Genomic DNA, 11,882 nt, shown 5'->3' with positions numbered 1-11,882 from the left:
TATTATAGATTTTATATTTTGTAAAACTTTAACGAATTTTTGATTTACAAACTCAATGCTTTAAAAGCGAGAAATGGCAACGTTATACAGAAAAAAAAATACTTTTATCTCCAGCTCGCGAGACTGTGTATATCGGAAATTCTAAAGATATGCTTAATTTAACATTATTTTGCGATATTGCTCTTGAACTGAATTTTATGATTTAAGTGCAAAGAACATGATATTTAATAAATAAAGGTAACACTCAAAACGTTAAAAAAACGCCCCTTTGGACGTAATTTAAAATCTGAAACATTTCAAATTTTTTATTTATTTATTTATTTATTTATTTATTTATTTTTTATTTATTTTTTTTTTTTTTTTTTTTGGTTAATTTCTTTTATACATCATTCTAGCTTTATTATAGTATTTAAATAGAACATGTGGCAACGATTAGATAATTCTATTCTTTAAATGATATAAATTTTGTGCATTATGAGTTATACTATGAACGAAATATATACGTTAACTGTTATATAATTATTGGATTATATAACAGTTAACTTTGTTTCCGTTTTATAATTATTATATAAGTTAACTGCTATATAATTATTAATACTGTTAAGTGAATCTAGCGCCAGAGTGTCGCTATATACAAATACTAGAGTGAATTTTAAAGAATGCATTTATTCTGTTGTGGTTTATGCGCTGTCGGCGAAGTAGATTTAATTCAATCCAATAAGTTTAAATGAAATGCAAGAAAAAATGCGTATACTTTAATATTCCAATACAAGGAAGTCATGTGGTGTACACATCAGAATTTGTTCTTTAGTGAAGTTATTAAATTTTGGTTTTTAATAAAATCTAATTTTTGTATGTTTTAATCTTTTTCTATTCTTTGCATATCATAAATCAATTATTATCAGATAGTATAATTTTTAGTTACTCTTAAAATTATCAGTTTATTATGACGGGGTTTTTGAAAATGCAAATCTGTTGCATTTTTCTTAAGAAATGCCCAATTTTAAACAAGCTGTTTAGGTGCTGATAGTAACGCAGTTTCCTCATCTTCGTAATTTTCTATCTTCAAATTTAACTGATACAGCTAGGATAATATTTCATGATAGTGACAAAACAGCTGAGCATGATCGTGATAAAAGCAACTGGGCACGTCTCTATTTTTTAATCAAGTTGCTTGCTTTCATTTTGCGAAATTGTTCCGTTGCTTCTCAAATTTTTGAGTTAAACTCATAATTTTTCTGCAGTTATCCAGTAAGATGAATTCTGGTATTTTAATTCACTTTTAAAATATCTGTCATTAATTTACCATAATTTATGACTTTTTATGTATCTTTTTACAGATCATGGAATTTTAATTATTAATTTTTTTGTAATTTTACTCGGCTTTTCTGATGGCCTTCTAAAGGACACTCGCACTTCTAATTTAAGAAACTGAAAATAATTGTAACTACCTAAAATTCATTTTTCATATTTGAAAAAACTGCCATTTTTACTTGGCTTTTCTTTAGATTTAGTTAGGTTAAAATATTTAAATGGAATACGCTCTGTTTCTAATAAAAAAAAATAAAAGTTCACTCGTTATAATAAATAGATAAATGTTTTGTAGAAAGTATAGCCGACAAGTTTGCTAGAAAATTTGTATATTTTTGTATATATTGTCTATTAACTACATACCTTGTCCGCGAAAAGGTTTTACCCGGCCTTCAGTTTCTCATCGCAGTCTCATTTCATCATTCAGCGGCATCATCATTCATTTCTCATCTCATTGATGGTACACATATGCTTCCAGTTACAAATGTCATCATATGAAAAAATTTAAAAGTTGAAGGTGAACAGTCACAGGCGTGCCCTATATTTTAAGACAATAAATGAAATGAGTGCTATTGAATATATAGCCATTGTTACAAAAGAATGCGTAATGAAAGGAACAACATTTTCGAAGTAATTGCTGTGAATTTACCAGCAAGTTTGTGTATTCTGGAGGAAAATTAGGAGGCGGATTTGTGAGGTTACGGAAATTGCAAATGCGAAGGATCCGCATATCATTAATAATAAACATAAAGTAGGCTTTAAAAGAAATATGTTTAAAATTTTAGTTAATGTAGACTGCCATTTCATATATCCATCAGAGGAAAGCTTGTTGAAATATGAAAGAAGTAACAGTCGGCATAATGTTTTTCTAGTATTCTTGGTTAATTTTAAGGAACAAGATTGCCAATAAATCTTTCATATTCACAAAAAGTAGTATTTCAATTAACGACATTAATTGCAATCCACAATTGTTTCGAAGCTTTCAAGATTATATCTTATTTTTTATTCTCCTTTTGATTTCTTTTTAATTTAATATGTTGGGTTATGTTTATGTCATATTTTCTCCGCCCATTTATTCCCCTCCCCTTTTTGTTCTTTTCTCAGCTCCCAATGCAAAATATTTGCTCCTGAAGAAGACTCAATCGACCTCGTCAACTGCCTTTGCCAGCCGCCTGATCGTTTTATTGAAAATTTACGCCAATTTAAAACTACTTTCTGGCCCCATCTTGAGTCAGACATTCTCATGTTCGTAATCACGTAATCAGTATCGAAAACAGTCCCTAAAGGTTCAGAAAGGCCTGTCAAAAATTTGGGAATCTTGAAAAATCAACCATGACCCACGACCTACCAACCAGATTCCACGAATTACCAGTGTTAACTGGATGCTCTGATAACCACAAGGATATCTAGGGAAAATTTCTCTGCAAAATTATTTATGTTACGATAGTATTTATTTTACTAATGACTGATAAAAATAAAAGATCTTGTTTTGAGCAGAATTCTCAGATATTCAGATATTCTGAAAGGGAAGCATAACAGTTTATTCATTTGTATCCGCTTAAATATGTAAGGATGATATCCCTACCATAGTCTTAAATACTGTATTTTTTCATTCATTTAACTGGATTTAAATTTATTGCCTGTTTGAAGCAATAAATTTTGTAAGACATTTCCTAAGATACAAAAAAAAAAAAAAAAAAAAAAAAAAAACTTAATGATTAATTATATTTACTAACGCAGTGACTCTTTCTTTCAGCTAGCTGCCTGTACGTTTATTATTGGACTATTCTTCTCAGTTACGGCAGCTGCACCAGCAACAGTTGCTAAAGGGGCCGAAAATCTATCTGAAAAGCAATTTATCTCAAATGAAGAGAACATTTCTTTTCCTAAAAACGGGTCAAATCCTACCTCAAATATATCATTTCCTATTTCTACGAACAAAAGTGGACCATTTGCTGAAAATACAACTACAGCAATTGAGAAACAAAATCTGCAAATGACACCTGCATCAGCCATGAGCTCTAGAAGAAATAAAAACAGCTTGTTTTTCTGCTGTACCGACGATCATTTTGAATCAGTGACAGAAGTAGCTAGAACGGGTAAACAACGAGAGAGGAATACGAAGCCTCCGATTTTAAAGCGAGGCAAAAATCCAGAAGTAGAAGAACCTTACTTTGAAAGGAGACCTGCGTTGCTGTTACGTTTTTTTCCAGATGGCACTGCTGTGCTTATATCTAAATTCCAGCTTCATCTTCATGTTAAGCCTAAGCAAATAAAATTTGATTCTGATGAAGATTTAAAACCGGATGATGCGATAGATTTAAATCCAGTTCTTTTAAATACGGACAAAAGTTACGAAGTGACTTATAAACGTTTGGAGGCAATACTATCATCCAGAGAGCAAAATTTAGAAGAATTAAATAGAAGTGACGAAAATAATGACGTAAATGGAGATAATGATATAGATCACAGAGATCATGAATTCATAACAACAACAGCGGCTTCAACCTCAAAAATAACTAGGCCGAAGAATAATAGACCTTCTCCTTTGCAGTCTACGACAATTTTACCCGAAACTACTACATCAAAAGCAACAAATTCTGAAAACGAATTTAGTTTCAGTCATGCAATGCAAATCAGCAAAGAAGAAAATGCCACGCCTAGTATCCGAGAAAGTCCATTTTTTATTATGACCCCTGAAGAAATGTCTTCACTTCAACAGCAATATGAACCTGCTCAAGCGTCTCCTTTAAAAGCAACCACAGAAATTAGGCCTGAGAAAGAGAAAGTTTCTACTGTTGTTGAAGATATTACTACCCATACAACACCTATGCCTACAACTCAGCAATCTTCTACAGAAACTTCAGAAACTTTAGCAGTTATTCAAACAGAACCGACAACTTCTACAACGAAGTGCCTGAGCTTTAGAAACCACCTCTCTTTAGTTTTATCTACAGAAGATAACATAGATAATTCACTATTAAAAAAACATATATTACCAACTCAGGATTGCAATACTTCTGATGTTAAAGAAAATAATTCTTTGGCAAGAGTTCAGGCATTACAAGATTCAGTTCCAGAGACAACAACAATTACTCATCCAACAGTGCAAATTACAACTCGTACAACACCTCATTCTACAACTCCCTACTCAAAGAGCAGCTTGGTACCATATCTTGCTTCGCAATTACCCAATCATGCATCAAGGCCAGATGTTGTGGTTGTGACATCATTACCTGTTTTAATAGATCTTAAAAGTACGAGAAATCAGCCAGTTACAGACGCTCCTGCTTGGAGGGAAGTTACGGTTGGTGTTGTAAGAAATCAACAAGGTCAGCCATTGAAGCCGAGGTACAATAACTGGACTGCGCATTTACGAAGCTTAAGAAAGAAACCAGAATTCTGGAATGAATTTACGACTCCAAGGACTAATTTCGGAGATCATTCCCGAGCTCACATCCAGCAGCAATTTCAGCCATCTTCCAGTCAAATCAATCGTTCTTTCTGGACTGATTCGCAAAGGCAAAGACAAACTCTTGAAGACAATGCTTCAAGAGGAAGAGATAGAATAAATTCTCCTTCATACCTAACCAGTCCTCCAAAAAATTATCAACCTTCAAACCGCAATGATTTCCACCGCTGGGGAAACCCAGCCCAAAACTTAGACAACCGGTGGAATTCAAACAGAAATACACCCACAGATCCTTCTAGAAACTTTGTCTCAAATAGAGGACCCTTAAGAAGTACTCAAGGAGCATTTCACAGTCAAGAGGTAAGATAGTTTTATAATAATGATTGTTATTTTAAAATAGTTCTGATAAATGCAATTTAAATTATTTGGGCTAAAATGCAGTGCAAATCCCTGCCTTTAATGGAACATTTTATTCATCAAAACTAGTGAAACAAGAAAATAAATCATTGAAGATTACTTATGAAAATTAGAAATTTTAATTCTGAGTGTTCTAGAATATGATCTTCTGGAACATAAATATTGAAACTTCCCCAATGTTAAATGAGGAAATATTAAATGCTGATAAAGCATCGTGTGATTTGAAGTAATTATTGTAATAATAATTAGTAACATAATTTCGTAATTTAAAGTAATAAAAAATTGAAAAACAGCATCAGCATTTTTGCACATACAAAAATATATCCCAGATGTGTTTGAAGACACTGAAATCTGATGACTCATATTCATATGACAAGGATAGAGGAAGAGACATACTCCTAGTACGTATAGGTATTGTAAAAACCTTTAAAAGCATTTACAATACCTATATGTACTGCAGCATAGAACGGTAGTATTGCTACGTGTTATGCATAGGGTGTTTAGCATTTGAAGTATATACTGATGCTGTAGATACTTAAAAGAAATTTCGTACATGACGATAGAATTTTTAGCAAAGACCTTCAAAATATGTCTTAAGAGACCAGTTGCTGGAGAGGAAAAAATGTTAGTTTAACTCTTTATGTCCCAAATTACTTTATTTTTTGAAAAATAATTTGTAACTTTTTAATTCCATTTCTTTATGCATAAGAAACATATCACTTAAAAAAATGCTGTAAGTTTTTCACTGCATTTTTTTAAAATTTAAAATTGGGGCTTAAATATCCCGTTGGGACATAATTGAGCTAATTAATGGGACTTTAAAGTCTCGTAGGGAAATGAAGAGAACTGAAAATATAACTGAAAATTTAAGACAAATTCAGAAATTTTTCTGAAGATGGAAACAATTAATAATAATCAGTTTTATTCTGAAAGATAATCCAGAGAATGTTATAGGGCAATAATTATTGATACAGTAGAACCTCGAGGTACGAGTTTAATTCGCTCCAGCACTGAGCTCGTATAGCTTATTTCTCGTATCTAGGAACAAACTTCCCCATTGAAAACAGTGGAAATCCAGTTATTCCGCACTTCCAAACATATCAACATAAAAATCATTTTTTCTAATAAATAACACTGGTAAATAATATAAGCGTAGTTTATGATAGCTTCCCACAAATGATAACTTCCGACACCGACCTTAATTGCTTCTTGTTAATCCACGCCAACAACAGCTTCTAGGAGTTTTGGACGGTGCTTGGAAGTAGGGTAACTCTTTTTACTACATCAAGTTTCTTAATTTCTTCCTTGTTCTTCAGAATAGTGCAGATCGTCGATGTCGAAAGGCCGTAAGTCTTGGCCAATCTTACGTCACTCTTACACCACGCTTAATTTAATTTCAACGGTCATGACTTCCTTATTTTTCTTTGAAGTACTATCTGAGGCAACACTCTTCTTGGGAAACACTCTTCTTGGGAAATCGTGAAATAATTATTTGCAAGTTAGATGTAATAAACAATTGACTCACAAGCGCGCAAACACGTAGATTAAAGAATACTGAGTGATCTGACGAGGGGATTCCCAAAGTCGAGCCGGATCAGGAAATGTCACCACGCATACCAATAGCCTGGCTCATTGCTCCTTACTCGAGTTAGTGCTCTTATTTAAAGACAAATTTTTTGCCCATACGTTCCACGTATTTCGAGGTTCCACTCTATTATCATTTTTATTGTTACCAAATTTTATTCAGAAACCTCCTATAAGAAAAAATCGAAAAGTGGAGAAGAGAACCACAAGGGTCTGAAATATATAATTTTTTGAGGCGGTTATTATCTGCTTATAATTAAAACTATAAAGTATATTTTTAATAAAGAAAGTTCTAATTCAAAAGGAAATTAAAGGGTTTTTAATTTATGTCCCATACAGTAAATTACATAATTTTTTCATCTTATTTTAATATTTGATAACTCATACATGATACATGACTAGAGGCTTTTACTTTAAAATAGGATCTTCAACGTTATTTTCCGCCACTTGGCTTGCCTCAACCAAAGGAACGACAGCTGAAGTAGACGATTTGAGTCGCCTAACTTCATTTCCGTTTTGCTTCATGAAAAGCGCATAAAGGAAGGCCGATTTGAACGAAAGTCTCAAATGAGGTGGAAAAAATAAATATTGTGCTCTGATGAGGATACGCGTTGTGATTGTGAGGTAGAAGACTGGTAACCGTCTTGTAGTGCCCATTTAAAGTAGTAGATTATAACTTTGGGCATGCTACTGACAAAAAATTTAAAACATGCAGCAACAATTACTACATTGCATTTTCATGCAAAACATTTGTTGCAATTTAAATAAACCCTGTTTAACTTTCTAGTTTAGAAAATGAAAAGTAAAATAATTTCTTAAGATTTATAATTTGATAATCTGAAATTAAGCAATTTCTGGTAAAAAAATAAATTAAAACATGCTTCCGAAGGTTAAATGTGTATTTAAATGATAATATAAGTATTAAATTAAACATTTGAAATCTTTGCTTTGCTTCACAAGCCCCGAGCTGTTGTAGTTACTATATATTTGTTACATGAGAAACAATCAATTAAGCATTACGGCAATAAAACATTTTAACTAGTGTTTACCTCTTAAATAATTTCATTATCACAGTAGTAGTTCGGTCCTAAGTCAAAGCAACGTTTTCGATTTCGATTATGAGCGATTACTTTAAATACTTATATTATAATTTAAAGATACATTTTTTCCTTGAAAATTTTTTAATTTATTTTTATCATAAATATCTTTAGTTTAAGATTACCAAATTAATTAATTTTTTAATACGTATAAATCCATAGAATATTTATATTAAGAAAAATACAAAGATAAAATAGTAATAGTACAGTAAACTTCAGTTTTATTATTGACAGTTTTCAATAAAAATTTATGCAAACTATTTAATACTTCACACTTGCTTGTTTCAACAGAATCGACAAACACAACGATGGAACTCCGAGAATCAACGACAGAACAGCCGTCGATTATGGTAAATACGCATTTGTGAAGACAAATATGCCTCGCAGCAACTCACCTGAAACCAATTCTAATGGAGTGACATAATATCCATTTTGATATTCAAATGCCAATATAAACTTTAGAGCACGATGCGAGGAATTCTCAGTCAACCTGGACTGCAAAAATGTTAAGAGTTTCTAAATAATGCATGATCCAAGCGCTTCCACAGAGATTTTAGTTCAATTTTATCTTGCTGTTTAATTCTAGAAGGCAATTAAGAATTTTAGTGATTTAGTTATTTGAGGGTCCAGTTAAGAAGCATAAACCCCTTGTTCTCAAATATACGAAAGAATAAGAAAAGGAGAATCGTAAATCGTAAGTATTATATTCTGCCATGTAACATCGTTTTATTTTTATGCTGATTAATGCCTTCCTGTTGCTGATTTATCAGTTAAATTTTACCATACCCACTAAGTATTAAATACATATAGGGATACTACTCTGTTTTCAACAGATTCAAATAATCATACTAATATGCTTCTATGATTAAGTTAATTTTTAACGCAGTCGATTTCTTATTAATCCGGATAAATTCAGGGACGACGTCCATTGTTAAGCAAATGGTTAATCAAGCGATTAATCTCGGTTCCGATAGCTGTTGAAAGAAAGTAGAAAAGTTGAAGTCTTCATTATAATTGACACAAAAGTATTATTAATAATTTAGCTATATTTTGTAATCAGTTTAATAATTTCATTTGTTCAAAATTAAATTAGCATGCAAAACAAGAAGGAAGAATACTTTTTTAAAACGAAAAGAACAATGTTTTGTTTCATAATACTCTTGAATTTTGGGTAGGAGTCAATGGGAAACAGAAAAATTAATGGCTATGCGTTTAATTTACTTTTACGATTTAGCAATTTCGTTTTTAATGGATGATTTAACAATGTCTATATTTTCCAGATTCAGTGCAATTAAATTATTACACACTGCTGTAGATAAAAACATATTCTAAATACTATAACTATAATCTACTATCACTGTTGCTGCTTCATGCATTTTTCTTCCGCCTCCACCTTTTTTCCATAGTTTTGCTTTATACTGATTTTTGTGATAGTAATTTTTCCATAGATCCCATTGACAAAGCCAATATTTTCTTAGACGGAGCCACGCTTAAAAGAAAGATGACTTTACTTTTCTAAAAGGAAACCCTTTCAAACATCACCTCTATACATAAGATTATGAGAATTTTTTCTTTGCATTTTAAATTACTTTCCAAACATATTCAAACCACTAGAATAATAAGGCTGAACTCTCTCTAACATCCTTGAAGGGAATACCTGGTAAAAATACTTATAATTCAAAAGCTTTCTAATTGAGATATATCTTATTCCTCTAGCTAGTATCATTCTTTTGTTATTATTATATCTCTGGTTATTTCAAGATGCTTAGATTTCCGAATTAATTGGAATAGAACAAATGTACCTTCACCCACATCACAATTTATGAAATCTTAGATTTCAATTTATGAAATCTTAGATTAAGTGATTTTAAGATTCTTCTGTTTTCAAAGTCTTGGTAAATGTCTACCTTTATACAAGGAAGAGTCCAATATGTATAGTCAAAATGCTCCTTTGTGACGTATATGCTAAATTTTACTACTGGTTAGCTTTAGTTAATTTCTCTCTTTTATGATTCGCTTCATCATGTACTCGCTCAGATCTCAAAGAGTTATTAAAACTGCGCTGCAAACATCTTAAGTCAAAGCTAGGATGTAGTCTTCGCCGGCATTCTAAAATACGTAGAACATTCGACACTGTATTGCTACTTACTGTGAAGAACTGCCATCAAAGGTTTCAACGCCCGACATTAGCCTCTCTTAGCAAGAGTATAAATTTAATGAGTTTTTCCTGCTCCAACCCAGCAATGTTGTAAGCTTTATTCAAAATTCATTGCATTCACAAATGTCGCTAGAACTGTTTTATCTGCTACTCGATGAAATATTGAAATAGTTGTTTTGCAACCGTTTTTATTTGCATTGCCGCGAGTAATGAAGAATAAAATTCTGTGTAAGAGGTTCACCTTAGAGTTGTATCTTTAGGTTTTCACAGTAAGCATTCAGAGAAGCCCTTAAGTAGTCCTTAGAGTGAAATTCTAAAGGTCTGCGTTAAGTTTTTGTTACAAACAATTTTACTAAGAGGATACCTTTAAATGCTAAAACATCGTTGTATTATCTAAGACAAAAATGCTGCTTCGTCAATTATCATCTTTTGAATATAAAAGGTCGGGCTGCAAATAACAATAGACTTCATCGTATTTTAATCGTATAATACAGGAAATACTGCAGTTCTTCTTACTCATGGAAAAAGAAAAGGATTTGAAATAGCTATCATATTAATATTATATGTCAATTTAATAGTTCGCATGCTTTATTTCAGTATGCGATTTCAAAATTCGCATGATGTTTTCCTTCAATAATTGAATAATTAAAACAAATTATATGAATTTTTAGAAGTCAAACAACAAAAATCAGCGTTATATTTTCAAATTCTCACAGGACTAGTTTCGATGGTTTTACCGAACCATCATCCTCAGCTGCAAAAGCGCAAATGAATGAGATAAGTTATAGTGATTAGATGAGAAAAGATAAAAAAAGGACAGACAAGCGTCAAGCTACTGGCGCCATCTGTTGATGAAACCAGGACTAAAACATAAATTTCTTTAAAGGCTGAAGGCAAAGATGGATTGGAATTAGGGTCGTTTACTATAACAGAACGATTTTTTTGAATGTGAAATGCCTCTAGAAAATCCAATTCACCAATGGAAGATGTTTTTTGAATAATTTGGCAGCAGAAAAATTGAAAGCGTGATTTTCGGACCAACAATTCTGGGCAACATAAGACTTCTGTTTTCCTTTTTCTAACATATGCCTCACGTTCCTTAACGGGAAATTTTAAGACTCTCTTAGTTTGACCAATGTAAATTAAACCACACTGGCAAGGAATCCTGTAAATTCCCCAGGAATTGAAATCCGGAGGGGTTCTTGTGTATGGAACTCGGAATTTTATCGATGGGAGAATAAACGACCCGAAAGTTAAATTTCTGCAAAATATGTGCAACTTTATAGCTAATTGATTGAAAAAAGAGAATGACAACATAATTTTTATAATCTCCTAAAACAAGAGTGTGCCTTTTGGTGTGTTGAGAAGAGAATTTTTTAACTGCTTGATTAATAATGTTGGGTGAAAAGCACCTGTCAATAGCTACTGCTTTTAAATAACTTAGTTTTTCATCAAGAGATAGTTTGGAGAAGCAAACTTGAAGAGCACGGAAAACATAAGAATAAAAAGAAGCTAACTTTTGTTTAGCCGGATGACATGATTTGAAGTGTGGTGGAAGGCAAACTGATGAAGATTTACGGTAAACCGTAGTACTGAAGTTGGATGTGTTACGTGTGACCAAACTGTCAAGAAACGGAAGAGAATTACAAGTCTCAAGTTCAAAGGTGAACTGAATAGCAGGATCAATGGAATTCATTGTTGAAAGAACTTTATTTAAATCATCTTTATTACCTTCAAACAGAGTAAAAGTATCGTTTACGTAGCGGAACCATGCCGGGAAGTTTAAAGTTTCAAACATTTTTGATTCATAATAATGCATGTAGATATCAGCCAGGATGGGACTGAGGGGGCTTCCCATGGCTAATCCCTCACTTTGCTTGTAATATTTATTTTGGAAAACAAA

General features: G+C 32.1%; 1 protein-coding gene across 1 annotated transcript; it reads left to right on the top strand.

Moving 5' to 3' along the window:
- Positions 1-2,999: 2,999 nt before the first annotated feature.
- On the top strand, positions 3,000-5,092 carry LOC146998244 (uncharacterized). The gene has a single exon (XM_085812479.1). It carries the CDS (start codon positions 3,308-3,310, stop codon positions 5,090-5,092), a length of 1,785 nt encoding a protein of 594 aa, XP_085668605.1. The 5' UTR covers positions 3,000-3,307.
- The last annotated feature ends 6,790 nt before the right edge of the window (positions 5,093-11,882 follow it).

Source organism: Stegodyphus dumicola, chromosome 3 (assembly GCF_044657685.1).
Source record: "Stegodyphus dumicola isolate Sdum_Otavi_A_Nest chromosome 3, ASM4465768v1".
Classification (NCBI taxonomy): domain Eukaryota; kingdom Metazoa; phylum Arthropoda; class Arachnida; order Araneae; family Eresidae; genus Stegodyphus; species Stegodyphus dumicola.
The sequence above is the reverse complement of the archived record's forward strand: the minus strand, read 5'-3'. Positions and strand labels throughout refer to the sequence as shown.